The sequence below is a fragment of the Protopterus annectens genome, chromosome 16.part0 (assembly GCF_019279795.1).
Source record: "Protopterus annectens isolate FY-2018-M chromosome 16.part0, PAN1.0, whole genome shotgun sequence".
In the NCBI taxonomy this organism is placed as follows: Eukaryota; Metazoa; Chordata; order Ceratodontiformes; family Protopteridae; genus Protopterus; species Protopterus annectens.
The window spans coordinates 869,923,646-869,948,062 of record NC_056750.1 but is presented as its reverse complement, the minus strand read 5'-3'; the positions used below and the strand labels follow the sequence as shown (position 1 = coordinate 869,948,062).

The 24,417-nt window shown below is 43.3% G+C and overlaps 1 protein-coding gene across 1 annotated transcript in view; it reads right to left on the bottom strand.

The window, feature by feature from the left end:
- The window catches only part of NDRG2 (NDRG family member 2), a 2,287,731-nt gene that overhangs the window by 1,929,818 nt on the left and 333,496 nt on the right, over positions 1 to 24,417 (bottom strand). The window contains exon 3 of the mRNA XM_044058563.1: positions 24,141 to 24,246. Coding sequence (XP_043914498.1) covers positions 24,141 to 24,246 — 106 coding nt within the window. The remainder of the gene's footprint in view (positions 1 to 24,140; positions 24,247 to 24,417) is intronic.

Sequence of the window (24,417 nt, the reverse complement as noted above, 5' to 3'; positions counted from 1 at the left end):
GTAGTAATGGAAAACTTGCAGGTAAAAGTGTTTGTGTCTATAACCACCAAAAGTACCCACTGCTGCACTGCAGCGTGCGATGCACAAACACAGTGGTATACAGCAAACAAGCACAAACCAATCTAAACAAATTAGCCAATAAAAAGTTCAAACCTGAGCCCTGTTCCAGCAAACTTTAATCAGATGAGGTCTAAGTGCACTCTCCTGCCACTAGGGTGCAGGGGAACCTCTCCAACAAAAGATGGCCAGGTTTAGTGCTCAACTTATACAAAGAGAACTAGACTCAGCAGGTCTGAATCTAGTCTATGCTACAGCAAACAAAGTGCAACAATTTTAGAACAAAAAAACAGTTCAAATAAGCAGTGATATGGCAATAATCCAGTTCAAAAGTTCAACATACAGTGAAAAATTCTACTCAAGTTTTTCAGAGATCAGCAGATGGCTTCAATTTGTTATGCAGCAAATCAGAGCAAACAAATTAGCCAATTAGCCAGCAACCTTCACTCAGACAAGCTCTAACTTACCAATTACTGTAAAATGCTTTACTAAACACTGACTTACTTAAGTTGCACATGTACAGAAATGTTTTTATATGTAGTTTGCTCCTACCCACATTAGCTTTCAGGACACGTTCTCCAAATCCCCTGAGTAACTTTTTCAGTCATCACATGTCAGTGCATGGAGGCTGGATGAGAGAGACAAGACTGAGCAGCCATCTAGAACCAGGATGGGGCAGCCATCTAAAATATCATGTCAACACTATGGCAGAAGGCTGATTTATAGTCCCATGACTGAGCAGCCATCTAAAATATCATGTCAACACTATGGCAGAAGGCTGATTTATAGTCCCATGACTGAACAGCCATCTAAAATATCATGTCAACACTATGGCAGAAGACTGATTTATAGTCCCATGACTGAGCAGCCATCTAAAATATCATGTCAACACTATGGCAGAAGGCTGATTTAGAGTCCCATGACTGGGCAGTCATCTAAAAATATCATGTCAACACTATGGTAGAAGGCTGATTTAGAGTCCCATGACTGGGCAGTCATCTAAAACATCACATCAGTACTATGACAGGATGCTGACTTAGTCATATGACTGGGCAACCATCTAGAAGTTCACATCAGCACTATGACAGGAGGCTGAGTTACAGTCACAGGACTGGGCAGCCATCTAGAACAGTGCAAAACTATGGGGCACGGCTGGGTGAACATCACTGGACTGGGCGGCCATCTGGAGCATCACATCAGCATTATGGAGTGAAGCTGGATGAGAGTCACAGGATGGGGCTGCCATCTAGAACCAGGATGGGGCAGCCATCTAGAACCAGGATGGGGCCACCATCTAGAACCAGGATGGGGCAGCCATCTAGAACTAGGATGGGGCAGCCATCTAGAACCAGGATGGGGCAGCCATCTAGAACCAGGATGGGGCAGCCATCTAGAACACGGCATAAAGATGGGTGAGAGTTACAGGACTGGGCAGCCATCTAGGGACTACCTAAATGTGCTTCTGTGTATGAGCTTTGCTGTAGCTCAAAGCTAGTGGCATGTAGTCCACAAATGTTTTAAATATCCATGGCTTATCTATGGCATCTCCATAGAGACATTTCTCCAGAAATGGTTACTAGCAAATCCTCTCCTTCAGGAAGGAGAGTGACCAACAACCACTGAGCTTTGTCCCTCTAAATCATAGTCCTCAGTCTCTCCGAACTACTAACTTTCATTGCAGGTCAACAGGTGCAGCGAGGTAAGGCAACAAAGTAATTCCTAAATATTATCTTTCCATTCACTGTCCCTGCTGTTCTGTGACATTTGAAAACTCACTTTACTTTCCCTGCTGTTCTACGACATTGGAAGGCTTGGTTTACTCTCCCTGTTGTTCTACGACATTTGAAGGCTTGCTTTACTGTCCCTGCTGTTCTGCGACATTTAAAGGCTTGCTTTACTGTCCCTGCTGTTCTGCGATGCTTAAAGGTTTAGTTTACTGTCCCTGCTGTTCTATGACATTTAAAGGCTTGCATTACTGTCCCTGCTGTTCTGCGACATTTAAAGGCTTGGTTTACTCTCCCTGCTGTTCTATGACATTTGTAGGCTTGCTTTACTGTCCCTGCTGTTCTGCGATGCTTAAAGGTTTGGTTTACTGTCCCTGCTGTTTTTTAACATTTGAAGGTTTGGTTTACTCTCCCTGCTGTTTTTTAACATTTGAAGGTTTCCTTTACTGTTCCTGTTCTGCGACACTTGAAGGCTTGGTTTACTCTCCCTGCTGTTCTATGACATTTGTAGGCTTGCTTTACTGTCCCTGCTGTTCTGCGATGCTTAAAGGTTTAGTTTACTGTCCCTGCTGTTCTGCGACATTTAAAGGCTTGCTTTACTGTCCCTGCTGTTCTGCAATGTTTAAAGGTTTAGTTTACTGTCCCTGTGTTCTGTGACATTTGAAGGTTTGGTTTACTGTCACTGCTGTTCTGAAACATTTAAAGGCTTGCTTTACTGTCCCTGCTGTTCTGTGACATTTAAAGGCTTGCTTTACTGTCCCTGCTGTTCTGCAATGTTTAAAGGTTTAGTTTACTGTCCCTGTGTTCTGTGACATTTGAAGGTTTGGTTTACTGTCACTGCTGTTCTGCAACATTTGAAGGTTTGATTTGCTTTACTATCCCTGATGTTCTGTGATGTGAAGATTTTGTTTGCTTTACTGTCCGTGGTATTTTACGACATTTGAAGGCTGGTTTACTGTCCCTGCTGGTCTGCAACATTTGAAGGCTTGCATTACTGTCCCTGCTGTTCTGCGACATTTAAAGGCTTGCATTACTGTCCCTGCTGTTCTGCGACATTTAAAGGCTTGGTTTACTCTCCCTGCTGTTCTATGACATTTGTAGGCTTGCTTTACTGTCCCTGCTGTTCTGCGATGCTTAAAGGTTTAGTTTACTGTCCCTGCTGTTCTGCGACATTTAAAGGCTTGCTTTACTGTCCCTGCTGTTCTGCAATGTTTAAAGGTTTAGTTTACTGTCCCTGTGTTCTGCAATGTTTAAAGGTTTAGTTTACTGTCCCTGTGTTCTGTGACATTTGAAGGTTTGGTTTACTGTCACTGCTGTTCTACCACATTTGAAGGTTTGATTTGCTTTACTGTCCCTGCTGTTCTGTGACGTGAAGATTTTGTTGCTTTACTGTCCATGCTATTTTGTGACATTTGAAGGCTGGTTTACTGTCACTGCTGTTCTGCAGCATTTGAAGGTTTGATTTGCTTTACTGTCCCTGTGTTCTGTGACGTGAAGATTTTGTTGCTTTACTGTCCATGCTATTTTGTGACATTTGAAGGCTGGTTTACTGTCTCTGCTGTTCTGTGACATTTGAAGGCTTGGTTTACTGTTCCTGTGGTCCTGTGACATTTGAAGGTTTGGTTTAGTTTACTGCTCTGCTGTTCTGCGATATTTGAAGGCTTGGTTTACTGTTCCTGCTGTCCTGTAACATTTAAAGGTTTGGTTTGGTTTAGTTTAATGTCCCTGCTGTTCTATGACATTTGAAAGTTTGGTTTGCTTTACTGTCCTTGATGTTCTGTGACATCTGAAGGCTTGGTTTACTGTTCTTGCTGTCCTATGACATGTGAAGGTTTGGTTTACTGTCCTTGCTGTTCTGTGACATTTGAAAGTTTTGTTTAGTTTACTGTCCCTGCTGTTCTGTGATATTTGGAGGTTTGCTTTACTGTCCCTGTTGTTCTATGACATTTGAAGGTTTGGTTTGGTTTACTGTCCCTGCTGTTCTGCGACATTTGAAGGTTTGGTTTGGTTTACTGTCCCTGCTGTTCTGTGACATTTGAAGGCTTAGTTTACTGTTCCTGCTGTCCTGTAACATTTAAAGGTTTGGTTTGGTTTAGTTTAATGTCCCTGCTGTTCTGTGACATGTGAAGGTTTGGTTTACTGTCCTTGCTGTTCTGTGACATTTGACAGTTTTGTTTAGTTTACTGTCCCTGCTGTTCTGTGACATTTGAAGGTTTGCTTTACTGTCCCTGCTGTTCTGTGACATTTGAAGGTTTGGTTTACTGTCCCTGCTGTTCTGTGACATTTGAAGGTTTGGTTTACTGTCCCTGCTATTCTGTGACATTGGAAGGTTTGGTTTACTGTTCCTGCGGTTCTGTGACATTTGAAGGCTTGGTTTACTATCCCTGCTATTCTACGACATTTGAAGGCTTGGTTTACTGTCCCTGCTGTTCTGTGACATTGGAAGGCTTGGTTTGGTTTATGTTCCCTGCTGTTCAGTTACATTTGAATGTATGGTTTGGTTTACTGTCCCTGCTGTTCTGCAACATCTGAAAGCTTGGTTTACTGTTCCTGCTGTTTTGTGGCATTTGAAGGTTTGCTTTCCTGCCCCTGCTGTTCTGCAACATTTGAAGGCTTGGGTTACTTTACCTGCAGTTCTGTGACATTTGAAGATCTGGTTTACTGTCCCTGCTGTTCTGTGACATATGAAAGTGTGGTTTACTGTCCCCACTGCTCTACGACATTTAAATGCTTGGTTTACTGTCCCTGCTGTTCTGTGACATTTGAGGGCTTGGTTTACTGTCCCTGCTGTTCTGTGACATTTTTATTTATTTATATTTGTTGACTTGACGTAGGTCCATTTTCAGCGGCGGCCCGGGAGAAAAGCTCCACAGTTAAAATAAACAGACAGTAGGTACATTGGATTACATAGCGATTAACAATTTACATAGCAATTACTTACAACATATTTACAGATGAAGAACATAGTACATCAGTAGAAAACTAGAATCTTTATCTGTGAAGTACATAACAGACATTAACAAATGTTACAAGAAGAAGTTCGTGCTGTATAATAAGTACTGGCTTATGAGTATCCAAGCTTGCTATAATCAAGGTAGTGAGTGGAGTGGAAAGAAAGGTAGTGGTTGGATGGGGAGGGTGATATTAGAGTGGGAGTTGCAAGGGCATAGCCAGCATGTTTTTAGGTGCGCTTTTAGTAAAGTTTTGAAGTGGGTGCATGATGGTATGGAGGTAATTGTGGGTGGGAGTTCCATACTTTGGCTATGGTGCAAGAGAATAGTGCTTCACCAGCAGAGTTATTGGCTTTAGTGATTTGCAAGTGATTTTTGTTGCTGGATCTTAGTGGTCTGGTGGTGCAATAGGGTTGGAGTAGATTCTGGAGGGATGGGACATTTAGTGGATGATTTACTAGTTTTTGGGTGAGTGAGAGTTGATACCATTTAAGGAGGTGAGGGAGTTCAAGCCAGCCCAGTTCAGCAAGTGAGAGACAGTAGTGACTACAGTAGGATGCCCCTGTGGCGAATTTGGCGACTTTGTTGTAGCAGGTCTCTAGCTTGTTTAGATCGCATTGCCTTAGGTTGGTATATATAGGACAGGCATAAAGTAGGGTGGAGATAAGGTGGGAAATTGCTATTGAAATCTTTGCTGCTTTGGTGAGAAGTTGCTTGACTTTTTTTTATGATCAAGGATATGTGAATGTCAAATTTTAGTTTATTGTCTCCACTCCTAGCAATTTGGTGTGTTCAGTTGGGTATATAGTGGTGTTGTCTTTTGCTGTGATGTTAAAGTGAGAGTTGTTTTGAGTATGTTTAGTGGGTTGGAAGATGAGTAGTTTAGTTTTGTTTGGGTTGAGTACTAATTGGACATCGGATAACCAAGTTTCAACACAGGAAAAGGCTTCCTGTGTGACTTTTTGCAGTTTGGGTAGGGACTGGGCTGAGCAGATGATGGTTGCGTCATCTGCATACTGTATGAGTGTGCCATGTTTGGTGGCAGAGGCTAGATTATTGGTGAAAACAGAGAAGAGTAGGGGTCCAAGGATGGATCCTTGGGGAACCCCTATGGAGGCAGGTAGTAGGGGAGATATGTTATTCTGCCATACAATGGATTGTTGGCGGTCAGACAGGTAACTCTGAAACCAGTTGGTGACATTGTGAGAAGCATAGGTTACTGAGGACAGAGATGAGTTGTTTGTGTGGGACCATGTCAAATGCTTTAGATAGGTCTAGGAAAGTAGCAGAGGAGAGATAGCCATTGTTTTTATGCTGAAGAATAGTGTTAGTAAAGGACAGTAAGGCAGTGGTGGTGCTATCGTTTGGTCGGAAACCATGCTGAGTATTGGAAAGGAGGTTGTTAGTAAGGAGGTAGTCTGAGACCTGAGAGTGTATGCATCTCTCTAGTATTTTGGAGAGTGGAGAGAGAATAGCTTATGGGGCGGTAACTGGTTAGTTCTGTGGAGGGTCGGCCTTTGTGGAGGGGAATTATATGCGATACTTTCCGCAAGTGGGAACGTAACTTTCTGACAGAGATCGGTTAATCAAGATGGATACTGGGTAGGCCAGAGCATCAGCTGCGATTTGTAGGTATTCACTTGGGAGGTTGTCTGCTGCTAATCTGGTGGGCTTAAGTTTAGTTAAGAGTTTTTTTATGTTGGAGGTAGGTACAGGAGAAAAAGAGAAGGCAGTGGGGAGATTACTAGTTGAAGGTGTGGGTTGGAGGGGAGGGGGGTTGTGTTGTTTAGCTAGTGATAGTATGGTTTGGGTGAAGTGTGTGTTGAATGAGGTAACAATATTTTCTGAGGAGTGAGGGATGTTAGGAGGAGGGGTACTGACTTTACCTGGGTGGAGGATGGAGTTTATGGAGGACCAGAATTGTTTGGGGCTGTGTTGTGAGCAGTCTAGAGCAGACTGGTAGTATTGGGATTTGTCCTGTTTTATTAGCTTTTTGACTCTATTGCGTAGTTCTAGGAATGTTCGTCTAGCTGCGGGGGTTTTGGTTTTGCGCCAGTGCTCCCAGGCATTATCCCTGTTTTTCATTTCTGACTTAGTGGTTTTCTGTAGCCATGGGGAGGGTTGTGCTTTGATTCCGGAAAGTCTTATGGGGGCATGGTAATTAAGGATGCTCAGGAAGGTAGTATTAAAAAATTCAACTGCGTCATCAAGACTGAGGTATTTTAGAGGATGCCAGTTACATTCTTTGAGGGACGAGATGAATGTGAGTGGGTTAAAGTTTAGTTTTTTACGTATTTGACTGTAGATGACAGGTTTAGCTTGGTATAGCTATTTTTTGAGTAGGAATGTTGGGGAGTGATCACTGAAGCTATCTGATAAGCAGCCTGTTGTATATTACTGGGGCTCTTTAGTATCCAGTCCAGGGTAGTGTACTTGCTGGAGTTTTTATTTATCCTGGTTGGCGACTGGACTAGTTGGGTGAAGCCATGAAGGTTTACATGATGGGTTGGATGTCTGCCAGAACAGGATTGCCAGTCAATACTGAAATCACCTAAAATGATGTTTCTTGGGGGAGATGGTGGGTAGACCAGCTGAGGAGGTTTTCTAGTGGAGGGATGTTTTGGCCAGATGGGAAGTAGCATCCAATTATGTTGATGGTTTTGTTTTGGTTTATTTTGAGGTTGGTATATATTATTTCTTCATTGCCTATTTGTGGAGCTGATGATTTTAAGATCTGGATGTTTAGATGCTGTTTAAATATTATAGCTACACTGCCTCCTTTCTTGTTTAGCCGGTCTGCTCTTAGTATGCCATAACCTGTAGGGAGTATTTGCTCACTGGTAATGTGAGGTTTTAGCCAGGTTTCTGTCAGGATGACTATATCTGGGGAGTACAAGTCTATGGTGGCATGGAGTTCATGGACTTTGTTGGATATACTTCTAATATTTAGGCTTAGTAGAAGGAAGTCACTTGGCTTTCTATTGGCTGTAATATGGGAGAAGTTGTGGTTTCTAGTCTGATTATGAGGATTGGGGTTGGAGATGGTAGGGCCGGGGTTGGGGTGGATGTCTCCACTTAGGGCTAGTTTTGATATGCATGAGATTATTAGTTTTCTCAGTTTTTGAATGTGTTCGTTTATAAGGGAAACTTTATGATTGTGCTCTTTGGGTAATATGTATGGTGGGAGGGTTACTGTGTTAAGTTGTAGGGATGCTTTATGTTTGAGTAATATAGTTGGTAGAATATGTGGGGGGTGCATAGGGATGGTTCTTGAGTTGGTGGGAGGGGAGCTGAGTGAAGGTGAGACATGAGTGGTGGTGTGAGTAGTAGTACAGTGGTAGTGGTTGAGTGTTTTTGAAGGTTTTGGTTTACTGTCCCTGCTGTTCTACGATATTTGAAAGTTTCCTTTACTGCCCCTGGTGTTCTGCAATATTTGAAGGTTTAGTTTACTGTCCCTGCTGTTCTGTAACATATTAAGACTCTGATCTGTGACATTTGAAGGTTTGGTTTACTGCCCCTGATGTTCTGCGATATTTGAAGGTTTGCTTTACTGTCCCTGCTGGTCTGCAGGGATTTGAAGGTTTGGTTTACCGTCCCTGCTGTTCTGTGACATTTGAAGGTTTGGTTTACTGTCCCTGCTTTTCTGTGACATGTGAAAGTTTGCTTTGCTTTACTGTCCCTGCTGTTTTGCGACATTTGAAGGTTTAGTTTGCTTTAATGTCCATGCTGTTTTGTGACATTTGAAGGCTTGGTTTACTGTTCCTGCTGTCCTGCGACATGTGAATGTTTGGTTTGCTTTAGTATCCCTGCTGTTCTACGACATTTGCAAGCTTCCTTTACTATCCCTGCTGTCCTGTGACATTTGAAGGTTTCATTTACTGTCATTGCTGTTCTGCGATATTTGAAAGTTTGCTTTACTATTCCTGCCGTTCTGCAATATTTGAAGGTTCGCTTTACTGTCCCTAATGACCTGTGACATTTGAAGGTTTGGTTTGGTTTATTGTCCCTGCTTTTCTGTAACATTTGAAGGCTTGGTTTGCGGTCCTTGCTATTATGTGACATTTGAAGGTTTGGTTTGGTTTACTGCCCCTGCTGTTCTGCGCCATTTGAAGGCTTGTTTTACTATCCCTGCTGTACTGTGACATTTGAAGGCTTGTTTTACTATCCCTGCTGTACTGTGACATTTGAAGGCTTGTTTTACTATCCCTGCTGTACTGTGACATTTGAAGGTTTGGTTTACTGTCCCTGCTGTTCTGCAATATTTGAAGGTTTAGTTTACTGTCCCTGCTGTTCTGCAATATTTGAAGGTTTAGTTTACTGTCCCTGCTGTTCTACAACATTTGAAGGTTTAGTTTACTGTCCCTGCTGTTCTACAACATTTGAAGGTTTGGTTTACTGTCCCTGCTGTTCTGCAATATTTGAAGGTTTGGTTTACTGTCCCTGCTGCTGTGTAACATTTAAAGACTTGGTTTACTGTCTCTGATGGTCTGCAAGATTTCAGCGTAGAGTCAAACTGTAAACAAATCCAGGACTGTGGTTAAGGTTCCTGTGTTGCCCATATCATACTTGAATAGTTAGGTGGCTTCCTTGTTCACTGTGAGAGAGGGAACTCTGAGCAGCCTATCTGTCCCTGTATGAGTGGTCCCAGCCCAGCAACTTGTAGCTCATTGGCCATATTGGGCTAATTTCTATCCTTTTGTTCTCCCTGGTATAAAAATTGCTTAGCGTGGTTTTTGCACTTGTATACAGCTCAGCAAAGCTCCTCGTGGTGCCCTGCAGAGTCCTACAAGCAGCCGAGAGACAAAGAGAGACTTTGGAAGTGTTTAAGTATTGGTTCTTTCTTCTTGTATCCCTGAAATGCTAATTCCGCCGAAAACGCAGTTATTCAGTGCTTCTGTGGAATCCTACTGATATCTGCATTGCTTATTGTACTTAAAATTCATTGTTGCACTTTAAAAAGTTACTGTTTGTCGTTTTTGCTTGTATATCTGTAACATAGTTGTAGGCTACACACTCAAGTGCGCTAGCCTCCTCTGTGTATTTAGAGTTACTTAAGTTGCTGCACTTCTGTTATCTGTGAAAAAAGAAAAAATACAAAAAAATAATCTCCCTGCTTTCCTGCCTTTCTGTACTAGTCTAGTCCTGTTTTCAGGCTTTGCTGAATCCAGGACTGTGGTTAAGGTTCCTGTGTTGCCCATATCATACTTGAATAGTTAGGTGCCTTCCTTGTTCACTGTGAGAGACGGAACTCTGAGCAGCCTATTTTGCACATCGGGCAGCGCTGGTTAATCGTTCCACAAAGTCTACTCTTCACTTTTTCCCTTGGAACTGCTGTAACTCTCAAACTAAACACTCTATTCTCAATCTAAAACCCTGCACTTGCTCATATAAGCAATTTCTATAAGTTAAGCACTAATAATCTAAATAAGCACTACATCCTCAAATACTCCCCTTGAGTACTTTATCCCCTATTGGTCCTTTCTGATTCAGTTGCAAAGGAGTTCCCTATACTATTCTAGCATGTCGAAAGGTCAGTTGTCAGTTTCATCTCCAGTCCAGCTGGTGAATCTGGGAATCTTGAGGCAATGTTACAACTGCCTCATGTACACAGACAACCCTCTCCTCCTCCCAACAAGTACAAATATATGTGAGAGATACAACCATATAGCCAAACTGGAGGCTGAGCTCTCTCGACTCAGTACTAGCGTAACCAGTCAGGAGGGGTAGGTAACCACACACACCACAAATAGGAGTCTCACATAGTCCTACCACAACTGCAGACCAAACACATAAACACACAAAAACATGCTCGGAGGCTCTAAATAAAAATCTGCCAAAACAGCAGAGACCTCCAAAGCTGACACCCAAGCAACAGCTACCCTAAAACAAAACACAGGCAACACATAGCTCACAAAGTCAGTATGCCAAACAGCCACAGCCCTTAAGGCTCAACAACATACCTGATACACTTGTAATAGGTGACTCTATAGTCAGACACACTGACGTCCCGCTCACCAGGCTGAACAAAGAAAAGGTCATAGTGAGCTGCCCGTCGGGCACTAGAATCCGCCACATAACACAAGTACTCAGGTCACTCCAAAGCAAGTACAAATATAACTCAGTCATTGTCCATGCTGGTGTGAATGACCTGAGACGTACCTCCCTGGACTACATGAAAAGAGACAGAGGAGCTCTCTGATCATGTAGCCCAGACCGGTATGACCCTGACCTTGAGCAGCATCTTACCCTCACCAAGAATGATGCCTCAGTATAAAGACAAAATGATCAATTTCAACAACTGGCTTAAGTATTGGTGTCATTCAAAGGGGATCCAGTATCTGTCTGCCTGGGATGACATGCTCGACAAGCCACATTGCTTCGCAAGGGACGGCTTGCACCTGTCACCCCTGGGCTTTCGGATATTGGCAAAGGCTCTTGCCATCCCATAGTGCCTTTTTTAGGCAAGGCTCAAAAGACAAACCCACCTCCTTAGACAAAACAAGTAGAAAGAAACTAAGGGTAATGCCGCTCAACACCAGAAGTCTAAACCTCAAGATGCGCGCTCTCGAAGCCCTCCTCAGTATGGAGAACATCGATGTCTGTGCAGTGACAGAAACCTGGTTCAAGGCTCCCGAGAGCACCCCAGCACTACCAAGTTATACCTCATATCATGCTTTTCGGCCCCAAAATGCAGACCGAACCACAAAAGGAGGGGGAGTATCCATATTCATCAAGGACACCCACACCTCCAGGTTAGTGGCATTGCACAAAGCATCGGTCACCATCCATGTGCAACTAACAGTGGGCAAAACTGCCTTTCAGTTTGTAGCATGCTACAGACCACCCTCTCAAACTCAGGAACCCCACTCGGTCTTCCTGAAGACACTGGAGAATATGAAGGTCTCTCCAAACACCATCATACTGGGGGACATCAACTATCCAAACATAGACTGGGAGCATTACTCAAGCCCCAACACCCTAGCCCAGAGGTTCCTAGAATTCATAAACTTAAATGCTATGGAACAATTGGTCACCACTCCCAAAAGAGGTGAAAACATACTAGATCTGATTACCAACATGGGAACACAATGTTCCATACCAGAAGTATACCCCTCATTGGTAAGATCAGATCATAAATTAATCTCACTAGAAATCCATATCCCGCCCCCACCCCCAGCACAAAAGACCACAGTGAAGAACTTCTCAAAAGCTAACTTCACACTTCTTAAAACCAAAGTGGAATCCTTCAAGGCCCCCAGGCCAATGGAAACCATGGCCCTATCTGCTGAATCCTTTATAAATGCATTCTATGGACACCTTCAGGAATGCATGGATCATGCAATCCCAAATAAAACCAAGACCTATTCCCCCAAAGGCAGGCTTCCTGTCTGGTGGACCCCAGCCATAAATAAGCTATACAACAGAAGGAGGAAGCTACTACATGATACAGCAAAATCCCTAAAAGGGAAGGCATCTCTGATCAGTACTAGCAAAAAACTACGATCACTCATAAAAACATCCAAGGCCACTTTCGAGAGAAAAATTGCACAAGCAACAAAAAATAATCATAAGGCTTTCTTTAGTTATGTTAGAAACCTGGGTGGCAACTCCCAGATATGCTCAGAGATAGTCCATAATAACAAAAATTACACTGAACCCTCAGACATTGCCAACATCCTGGCAGACAGGTTCAGTGCAAACTTCTCCCCCCCCCCCCAAAAGGACAAATATCTATCCCAGCAGAGTGCCGCCTCCCTGACATCTCAGATACCCAGGTGAGAGCCGCCCTCTCCAAAGCAAAAAACACAGCATCAATGGGACCGGACGGTGTCCCAGGCTGCGTGCTACATGAACTCCAAGAAGAGCTATACCCTCACATAAAGCTGCTATTCAGTCTTAGCCTTACTACAGGATATGTACCCAAAGAATGGCGTACAGCAACAGTGGTCCCACTCCACAAAGGAGGCACCTCTACGGACCCTGGAAACTACTGCCCCATAAGCCTGACTAGCCTGGTCTGCAAAGCTATGGAAAGGATAATTATGGAGCTCATAAACAAAGACATTGGGGACCTACAGACACTGGATCCTACCCAATTCGGCTTTGTCAAGGGCAGATCCTGCCTCCTGAACCTGGTAGATTTCTTTGAAACAGTCACCAAGGCCATTGATGAGGGTAAGGTGGTCCACACAGCCTACCTAGACCTTGCAAAAGCCTTTGGCACAATACCCCACTCGGGCATCGTAGACAAACTCTCCAGCCTAAATATAAACCCTTATGTCATAAGATGGGTTGCAAACTGGCTCAAGGACAGAACCCACATGGTCAGAATTGTTGGAGCCATGTCAGACTCTAAACCAGTTACAAGTGGCATCCCACAGGGCTCAGTCCTGGGACCTCTCTTATTCGGAATATATTTTTTCTGAGGTACAGGCTAACACGGGAGGACTGTGGTTGACCAAGTTCGCAGATTACTGCAAACTGGGCGCCATAACTGACTCTCCAGCTGACACAAGCATCCTCCAAAAGGGTCTCACAGAGACGGATAACTGGTGCCAGAGCCATGGCCTTAAACTAAACGCCAAAAAGTGTATAGTTATACCCTTTGGCAAAAACAAAGTGCCCACAAATTACCACATAGGAGGTAATCCATTAAGTACAGAAGAAGCAATTAGGGACCTGGGGACCAAGTTGATAGTAACTTCTCCTTCGACAACCACATTTTCAAAGTGGTTAGGAAGACCTTCTATATAGCCCACTTTATCATGAAAGGATTCACATCTAGATCAAGGGAGGTCATTGTGCCCCTTTACTCATCCCTCTTCAGGCCCATAACTGAGTACAATGTCCCATTTGGGATGTACCTTACCCAACACCTGCAGCAACTAGAAAGACCCCAAAAGTACCTCACTAAGAGGATCAAGGGACTCAAACAGATGCTGCTTGGCTAAAGAAACTCCAGCTCTACTTAGTTGCATACCGCCTACTCAGAGGTGATCTATGCCTGACGTACAAAGCCATGTCCAACCCTGAATTAATGGACATGCTCCACCTCAGAAAATCCAAATCCCTTAGAGATACACGATTGAGGGACTTGAACCTCAGCACAGAAATAAATAGGACATGCTGGAGGGACAGATTCATAACCCAGGGGTTCTCTTCACTCTGGAATAGAATCAAATAACAAATATTGTTTTTAGGATGTTTTAGCTGTCTTTTTCATGTATATTTATGTATTTTTTGTATATGTACATATGAATTTGAGTAAGTCAATAGGAAAGTGTATATACATTTTTACACAACTGTTTATACAATTTTTAGGTACATGTGTTATAGAAATGAGAATTGTACCAGATGATATGGTGTCATGTGAGGTGACTGAACATGTGACTATGAATCTGGTTTTAAATATGGCTACCATTCTTTTAACTAGTGTCTGATGAAGTTAAGTGTAAGAATACTTGACGAAAGCACTAACTATAAAAGTTTAAGAATTACTGTTGCCTGCCTATTTTTGTTGTATTTCAGTGGTCTGCAAGATTTGAAGGTTTGGTTTACCATCCCTGCTATTCTGTGACATTTGAAGATTTGGTTTGCTTTACTGTCCCTGCTGTTCTGCAACATTTGAAGGCTTGGTTTACTGTCCCTGCTGTTCTGCAACATTTGAAGGCTTGGTTTACTGTCCCTGCTGTTCTGCAACATTTGAAGGCTTGGTTTACTGTCCCTGCTGTTCTATGACATTTGAAGGTTTGGTTTGGTTTACTGTCCCAGCTGTTCTGTGACATGTGAAGGTTTGGTTTGCATTACTGTTCCTGCTGTTTTGAGACATATGAAGGAGTAGTTTACTGTCCCCACTGTTCTGTGCCATTTGAAGGTTTGGTTTACTGTCCCTGCTGATCTGCGACATATGATGGTTTGGTTTGCTTTACTATCCCTGCTGTTTTGCGACATTTGAAGGTTTGGTTTACTGTCCCTGTTGTTCTCTGACATTTGAAAGTGTAGTTTACTGTCCCCTGCTGTTCTGCGACATGCGAAGGTTTGGTTTGGTTTACTGTCCCTGCTGTTTTGCGACATTTGAAGGCTTGGTTTACTATCCCTGCTGTTTTGCGACATTTGAAGGTTTGGTTTACTGTCCCTGTTGTTCTCTGACATTTGAAAGTGTAGTTTACTGTCCCCTGCTGTTCTGCGACATACGAAGGTTTGGTTTGGTTTACTGTCCCTGCTGTTTTGCGACATTTGAAGGCTTGGTTTACTGCCCCTGCTGTTCTGCGCCATTTGAAGGCTTGTTTTACTGTCCCTGCTGTTCTGTGACATTTGAAGGTTTGCTTTACTGTCCCTGCTGTTCTGTGACATTTGAAGGTTTGGTTTACTGTCCCTGCTGTTCTGTGACATTTGAAGGTTTGGTTTACTGTCCCTGCTGTTCTGTGACATTTGAAGGTTTAGTTTACTGTCCCTGCTGTTCTGTGACATTTGAAGGTTTGCTTTACTGTCCCTGCTGTTCTGTGACATTTGAAGGTTTGCTTTACTGTCCCTGCTGTTCTGTGACATTTGAAGGTTTGGTTTACTGTCCCTGCTGTTCTGTGACATTTGAAGGTTTGGTTTACTGTCCCTGCTGTTCTGCGATATTTGAAGGTTTGGTTTACTGTCCCTGCTGTTCTGTGACATTTGAAGGTTTGCTTTACTGTCCCTGCTGTTCTGTGACATTTGAAGGTTTGCTTTACTGTCCCTGCTATTCTGTGACATTTGAAGGTTTGCTTTACTGTCCCTGCTGTTCTGTGACATTTGAAGGTTTGGTTTACTGTCCCTGCTGTTCTGTGACATTTGAAGGTTTGGTTTACTGTCCCTGCTGTTCTGTGACATTTGAAGGTTTGGTTTACTGTCCCTGCTGTTCTGTGACATTTGAAGATTTGGTTTACTGTCCCTGCTGTTCTGTGACATTTGAAGGTTTGCTTTACTGTTCCTGCTGTTCTGTGACATTTGAAGGTTTGGTTTACTGTCCCTGCTGTTCTCTTGACATTTGAAGGTTTCGTTTACTGTCCCTGCTGTTCTGTGACATTTGAAGGTTTGCTTTACTGTCCCTGCTGTTCTGTGACATTTGAAGGTTTGGTTTACTGTCCCTGCTGTTCTGTGACATTTGAAGGTTTGGTTTACTGTCCCTGCTGTTCTGTGACATTTGAAGGTTTGGTTTACTGTCCCTGCTGTTCCGTGACATTTGAAGGTTTGGTTTACTGTCCCTGCTGTTCCGTGACATTTGAAGGTTTCGTTTACTGTCCCTGCTGTTCTGTGACATTTGAAGGTTTGCTTTACTGTCCCTGCTGTTCTGTGACATTTGAAGGTTTGCTTTACTGTCCCTGCTGTTCTGTGACATTTGAAGGTTTGGTTTACTGTCCCTGCTGTTCTGTGACATTTGAAGGTTTGCTTTACTGTCCCTGCTGTTCTGTGACATTTGAAGGTTTGGTTTACTGTCCCTGCTGTTCTGTGACATTTGAAGGTTTGCTTTACTGTCCCTGCTGTTCTGTGACATTTGAAGGTTTGGTTTACTGTCCCTGCTGTTCTGTGACATTTGAAGGTTTGGTTTACTGTCCCTGCTGTTCTGTGACATTTGAAGGTTTGGTTTACTGTCCCTGCTGTTCAGTGACATTTGAAGGTTTGCTTTACTGTCCCTGCTGTTCTGCGATATTTGAAGGTTTGCTTTACTGTCCCTGCTGTTCTGTGACATTTGAAGGTTTGCTTTACTGTCCCTGCTGTTCTGTGACATTTGAAGGTTTGGTTTACTGTCCCTGCTGTTCTGCGATATTTGAAGGTTTGCTTTACTGTCCCTGCTGTTCTGCGATATTTGAAGGTTTGCTTTTCTGTCCCTGCTGTTCTGTGACATTTGAAGGTTTAATTTAATGTCCCTGCTGTTCCGTGACATTTGAAGGTTTGCTTTTCTGTCCCTGCTGTTCTGTGACATTTGAAGGTTTAGTTTAATGTCCCTGCTGTTCTGCGATATTTGAAAGTTTGCTTTACTGTCCCTGCTGTTTTGCGATATTTAGGTTCATACTCTGCTATCTGCCCTAGGGCATTTATAAGCCTAGCCAGAGTGTGTTTGGCTTTCGCCACCCATTTTAAATTAATTTTGCTATGCCCTTTTTCGAGGTTAGTATACTGTGCCTCTGTCTAACAGTGACACAGAAGTGATACCCGGGGTAAACCTACAATCCCCCATCCACTCATCAAGATTCCTCTTGAAGAGAGTCAATGAGGGACTCTGCCTAACCTGGACTAGGATTTTATTCCAGAGTGAAGGGAGCCTCTGGGTTATGAATCTGTCCCTCCAGCATGTCCTATTTATTTCAGTGCTGAGGTTCAAGTCTCTCGAGCGCGTAGCTCGATGGGATTTGGATTTTCTGAGGTGCAGCATGTCCATGAATTCCTGGTTGGACATGGCTTTATACGTCAGGCACAGATCGCCTCTGAGCAGGCGGTATGCCACTTAGTAGAGCTGGAGTTTCTTTAACCGGGCAGCATATGGCATCTGTTTGAGCCCTTTGATCCTCTTGGTGAGGTCCTTTTGGGGTCTTTTCAGTTGCTGCAGGTGTCTGGTAAGGTACATCCCAAAAGGGGCATTGTACTCAATTATGGGCTTAATGAGGGATGAGTAAAGAGGCACGATGACCTCCCCTGATCTAGATGTGAATCCCTTCATGATTAGGTAGGCTATATAAAATGTTTTTCTAACCACTTTGGCCACATGGTTGTCAAATGAGAGATTGCTATCAACTTGGGTCCCCAGGTCCCTAATTACTTCTTCCTTGCTTAATGGATTACCACCTATGTGGTAATTTGTGGGCACTTTGTTTTTGCCAAAGGGGATGACTATACACTTTTTGGCGTTTAGCTTGAGGCCATGGCTCTGGCACCAGTTGTCTGTTTCTATGAGGTCCTTTTGGAGGATGCTTGTGTCGGCTGGAGAGTCGATTATGGCGTCCAGTTTGCAGTCATCTGCGAACTTGGTCAGCCATAGTCCTTCCGTGTTGGCCTGTACCTCCGAGAAATATATATACCGAACAAGAGAGGTCCCAGGACTGAGCCTTGTGGGACGCCACTTGTAACTGGTTTGGAGTCTGACATGGCTCCAGCAATTCTAACCATGCAGATTCTGTCCTTGAGCCAGTTTGCAGCCCATCTAGTGACATAGGGGTTTATATTTAAGCTGGTGAGCTTATCCATAATGCCCGAGTGGGGTATTGTATCAAAGGCTTTTGCGAGGTCCAGGTAGGCTGTGTGAACCACCTTCCCCTCAATGGCCTTGGTGACTGTTTCAAAGAAATCGACCAGGTTTAAGAGGCAGGATCTGCCCTTAACAAAGCTGAACTGGGTAGGATCCAGTGTCTGTAGGTCCGCAATATCTTTATTTATGAGGTCCATGATGATCCTTTCCTTAGCTTTGCAGACCAAGCTAGTCAGGCTTATGGGGCGATAGTTTCCAGGATCCGTTGAGGCACCATCTTTGTGGAGAGGGACCACTGTTGGTGTATGCCACTCTTTGGGTACATATCCTGTGGTAAGGCTGAGATTGAACAGTAGTTTTATGTTTGGGTTTAGCTCTTCTTGGAGTTCATGTAGGACGCAGCCCGGGACACCGTCTGGTCCCACTGATGCTGTGTTTTTTGCTTTGGAGAGGGCAGCTCTTACCTGAGCATCTGAGATGTCAGGGGGGCAGCACTCTGCTGGGATAGATATTTGCCCTTTTGGTGGGGGGGGGGGGGGGTTTGCGCTGAACCTGTTAGCTAGGATGTTGGCAATGTCTGTAAGTTCAGTGTATTTTTTGTCATTTTGGACTAATTCTGAGCATATCTGGGAATTCTCACCCAGGTTCCTAATATAACTAAAGAAAGCCTTGTGATTATCCTTAGTGTCCTGTGCAATTTTTCTCTCGAAGCTGGCCTTAGAAGATTTTATGAGTGCCCGTAGTTTTTTTGCTAACACTGATCAGAGATGCCTTCCCTTTTTGGGATTTTTCTCTGTCATGTAGTAGCTTCCTCCTTCTATTGTATAGTTTGTTTATGGCTGGGGTCCACCAGACAGGACGTCTGCCTTTGGAGGATTGGGTCTTGGTTTTATTTGGGATTGCATGATCCATGCATTCCTGAAGGTGTTCATATAATGTGTTTATAACGGATTCTGCGGTCTGGGCTGTATTTTCCACAGGCCCGGGGGCTTTGAAGGATTCCACCTCGGTTTTGAGGAGTGTGAAATTTGCTTTAGAGAAGTTTTTCACTGTGGTTTTCTGGGCAGGGGGTGGGGTTGGGATGTGAATATCCAGTGAGATTAGTTTATGGTCAGATCTTACCAGTGAGGGATACACTTCTGGTCTGGAGCATAGAGTCCCCATGTTGGTGATGATCAGGTCCAGTATGTTTTCCCCTCTTGTGAGTGTGGTAACAAGTTGTTCCATAGCATTTCAGTTTATAAATTCTAGGAACCTTTAAGCTAGGGTGTTGGAGCTAGAGTAATGCTCCCAGTCTATGTTTGGTTAGTTGAAGTCGCCCAATACAATGGTGTTTGGAGAGACCTTCATATTTTCCAGTGTTCTCAGGAAGGCCGAGTGGGGTTCCTGGGTTTGGGAGGGTGGTCTGTAGCAGGCTATAAACTGGAAGGCAGTTTTACCCACTGTTAGTTGCACATGGATTGTCTCTGATGCTTCGTGCTGTGCCACCAACCTGGAAGTGTGGGTATCTTTGACGAATATTGATACTCCCCTTCCTTTTCTGGTTCGGTCCAAGTTTTGGGGCCGAAAAGCATGGTATGCGGTATAACCTGGTAGTGCTGGGCTGCTCTCGGGAGCACTGAACCAGGTTTCTGTTACTGCACAGATATCGATGTTCTCTATGCTAAGGAGAGTTTCGAGTGCATGCATCTTGAGGTTTAGAATTCTGGCGTTGAGTAGCATTACTCTTAGTTTCTTATCCCTTGTGATACCTATGGAGGTGGGTTTGTCTTTTGAGCCTTGCCTAAAAAAGGCACTATGGGGGTAGCAAGAGCCTTTGCCAATATCCGAAAGCCGAGGGGTGACAGGTGCAAGCCGTCCCTAGTGAAGCATCGTGGCTTGTCGAGCATGTCATCCCAGGCTGACAGGCATTGGATCCCCTTTGAATGACACCAATACTTAAGCCAATTGTAGAAATTAATCATCTTGCCTTCATATTGTGGCATCATTCTTGGTGAGGGTAAGATGCTACTCAAGTTCAGGGTCATACCGGCCTGGGCTACATGCTCAGAGAGCTCCTCTATGTCTCTTTTCATGTAGTCCAGGGAGGTATGTCTCAGGTCATTCACACCAGCATGACGATGGAGTCACCTATTACAAGTGTATCAGGTGTGTTGTTTAGCCTTAAGGGCTGTGACTGTAGGCACACTGGCTTTGTGAGCTATGTGTTGAACGTGTTTTGTTTTGGGGTAGCGGTTGCTTGGGTGTCTGATTTGGAGGTCTCTGCTGTTTAGGCAGATTTTTATTTAGAGCCTCCGAGTATGTTTTTGTGTGTTTATGTGTTTGGTTTGCTGTCGTGGTAGGTGTATGTGCGACTGGAATTGTAGTGAGTGTGGTTTCCTTCTCCTCCTGACTGGTTGCGCCAGTACTGAGTTGAGAGAGCTTAGCCTCCAGTTTGGCTATATGGTTGCATCTCTCACATGTGTTGGAATTTGTTGGGAGGAGGAGAGGGTTGTCTGTGTATATGAGGCAGTTGTAACATTGCCTCAAGATTCCCAGATTCACCAGCTGGACCGGAGAGGAGATTGAGAACTGACCTTTGGACATGCTAGAATAGTATTGGGAATTCCTTTATAATTGAAAAAAGGGCCAATGGGGAACAAGGTACTCAAGGGGAGTTTGTGAGGGTGTAGTGCTTTTAATTTTTTAGTGCTGACTTATATAATTGCTTTAGTGAGCAAGTTACAGGTAACTTAAATGCAAAAATGACAAACAGTAACTTTCTTTCAAGTGAAACAAGGAAATAAGTACAGTAAGCAATGCATATATCACTAGGGATCCACAGAAGCGCTGAAAAGCCACGTTTTAGGTGGAATTAGCATTTCAGGGAAACAACAAGCATACAAACAAAGCTAGATTCAGCAGGCCTGGATCTAGTCTATGCTACAGCAAACAAGGTGTACCAGTTTCAGTAAGAAACAGTTCAAATATGCAGGCACTATAAGCCTTTAACCAGAAATTCCCAGCTCAGAAGGGCAGAGTCCAGCCTCTCCTCCCACAAGAGTGCAGACCACGAACCTTCTTAATGTAAAATAACTGGCCTGAAGCCCAAGTGCTTAAACCAGAACTAATACACTTTTAGAATAACAGACACTGAGCCCTCAATCAGCAGATCCCAACTTAAAAGGATGTAAGCTACCTGTTCTGCCACAACAGTGCAGGCCACAAACCTTCCTAATGTAAAACAACTGGTCTGAAGCCCAAGTGCTTAAACTAAAAGGCTTAGAATGAGTTACACCAAGCAGTAATAAATACAACTGAGTACTTTTAAGATGACGCAAAAGCAAAATAAAGTAGGAAGAAACACAAATACAGTAAAAGCAGATAATTTTTTTTTTCAGTGAGCAAATGAGATGGGCCCAGGAGGAGTATCCAAGTGCAAATTTACAAGAGGGGCGGACAGTTTCAAAGCCACCAAGATTAACCTACTGAAAAACAGTCACAACTTCCAGCTAGATATTGATCAATGCAACACAAACAAATTACTTTAAATCGTGTATTATTTGATAAAAGTGCAGATAAAAATTTACTTAGCTTCACTTATGCGTTCAGTTGATTGCATGCAGGTCTTAGCCGGCCAAAGCTCACAGTTTAAACAGAAAATAATTCACTGTACCACTTGTATAAGACAGAAACTGAATAACAATGAAGGAAACTACCCCCACTTATAACTGGCTATGCAGGTTTTTTAACAAGCCTTAACTGAAAATACCACTTGTATAAGACCTACTGAAAAACAGAGTCACAACTTCCAGCTAGATATTGCTCAGTGCAAGTTTGCTTTACTATCCCTGCTGTTCTGCGATACTTGAAGGTTTGCTTTACTGTCCCTGCTGTTCTCTTGACATTTGAAGGCTTGGTTTACTGTCCCTGCTGTTTTGGGACATTTGAAGGTTTAGCTTACTGTCCCTGCTGTTGTGTGACATTTAAACACTTGGTTTACTGTCCCTGCTGTTCAGTGACAGATGTAGGTTTGGTTGAATTTACTGTCCCTGCTGTTCTATGACATCTGAAGGCTTGGTTTACTATCCCTGCTGTTCTGCTACATTTGTAAGCTTGAGTTTGGTTTAATTTACTGTCCCTGCTGTTCTATGACATCTGAAGGCTTGGTTTACTATCCCTGCTGTTCTGCTACATTTGCAAGCTTGAGGTTTGGTTTAATTTACTGTCCCTGCTGTTCTATGACATCTGAAGGCTTGGTTTACTATCCCTGCTGTTCTGCTACATTTGCAAGCTTGAGGTTTGGTTTAATTTACTGTCCCTGCTGTTCTATGACATCTGAAGGCTTGGTTTACTATCCCTGCTGTTCTGCTACATTTGCAAGCTTGAGGTTTGGTTTAATTTACTGTCCCTGCTGTTCTATGACATCTGAAGGCTTGGTTTACTATCCCTGCTGTTCTGCTACATTTGCAAGCTTGAGGTTTGGTTTAATTTACTGTCCCTGCTGTTCTATGACATCTGAAGGCTTGGTTTACTATCCCTGCTGTTCTGCTACATTTGCAAGCTTGAGGTTTGGTTTAATTTACTGTCCCTGCTGTTCTATGACATCTGAAGGCTTGGTTTACTATCCCTGCTGTTCTGCTACATTTGCAAGCTTGAGGTTTGGTTTAATTTACTGTCCCTGCTGTTCTATGACATCTGAAGGTTTGGTTTACTATCTCTGCTGTTCTGCAACATTTGAAGGCTTGGTTTACTGTCCCTGCCGTTGTGTGATATTTAAAGGCTTGGTTTACTATCCCTACTGTTCTGCGACATTTGAAGGCTTGGTTTACCGTCCCTACTGTTCTGCGACATTGGAAGGCTTGGTTTACTGTCCCTACTGCTCTGCGACATTTGAAGGTTTAGTTTACTATCCCTGCTGCTCTGTGATATATGAAGGTTTGGTTTACTGCCCCCCACAGTTCTATGACATTTGCAGGATCGGTTTGGTTTAATACCCCTGCTGTTCTGTGACATGTGAAGGTTTGGTTTACTGTTCCTGCTGTCCGACATTTGAAGGTTTGGTTTGCTTTACTATCCCTGCTGTTCTGCGACATTTGAAGGTTTGCTTTTTTATCCCTGCTGTTCTGCAGCATTTGAAGGTTTGGCTTACTTTACTATCCCTGCTGTTCTGAGACATTTGAAGTCTTGGTTTACTGTCCCTGCTGTTCTGCGACATTTAAAGGTTTGGTTTACTGTCCCTGCTGCTCTACGACAGTCGCTAATAAAGTGACGTGTAACCCTGACAAAACCACAGAATTGTCCAAACACTGCATCAGAACTTATGAAAACTTTAAAAGGAATGGTAGGCTATCAGTTATTCTGCTGTCTGACTTCCTGTTGCTATATGGCTTTTGTCAACACAAGTCTAATGCAGTCCACCTACATTGTAAGAAATATTAAATTAAAAATCAATCTTCGCACATAAAATAAGGCATATTCATTTGTTCCATCTTGAGAAGTACAGCTGTAACTGGTGATCGCTCTCAGGAAAGTTGCATGTGGCAGGAACAAGATGATAACTAATGTGGGTTCACCCATGTATGTTACACTTGTGTGTCAAGAACCACTATCAAAGCTTGTACCAAAAGCCTTCCTGTAAGTCTCAGTGTCCAGAGCATCAGGCATCTGTTCCTACATAAACAGTTCATATTTCTGTATTACCCCTCAACACACACACACACACACACACACACACACACACACACACACACACACACACACACACACACACACACACACACACACGCACGCACGCACAAACAAAACCATTTTTTGCAACCTAATGTGTAACCATTAAAAAATGCTAAGTTGATACATGTTGAGATTCCCAGTATCTAAAACGACTCTCTTCACAGCACAAATCAAGCTGAAATGCAAATAAAATTCTTTAAAATGCCCTCATGTATTCATTATACATACATTTGACAACAGAAAAAAAACAAACAAGTGTTTCATATGGAATCATTACAGGAAATAATCATGATTTTTCTGTGAATCTGTCTGTCAGATCTGTATTTACATACTCGGGTGCCTTTAAACTGTTGTGTACAAAATGCCCTACTAAGGCCAGATATAACTTTTGTCCCTGCAAAGGGAACGTGTGTCCAGTGGGACTGCGGTTAACTAATGGGTTTCATCATCATTCTTGTTACACGAGAAGAAAGCAAAACTTACGGTCGAGTCCAACATCGTGGAAAGTGACAATAACAGGACGGCGCCCTCGAGGAGAGCCATGGGTAGTGGCATGAACAGTTCCAAAAGGAGTCTCGATGTTGTGTTCCTGGAAGGAAACAAACATTTAAGTTATAAAAATTTGCAGTTACAATACAACTGCTTGACATACTTATATTCCTATCAATCACTGGCCTGTCAAGTTCCCAAAATATCATCTAAAATATGATTTTACGTCAGTACACTGCAGCAGCTGAAAACAAATGCATCGATAAGTACT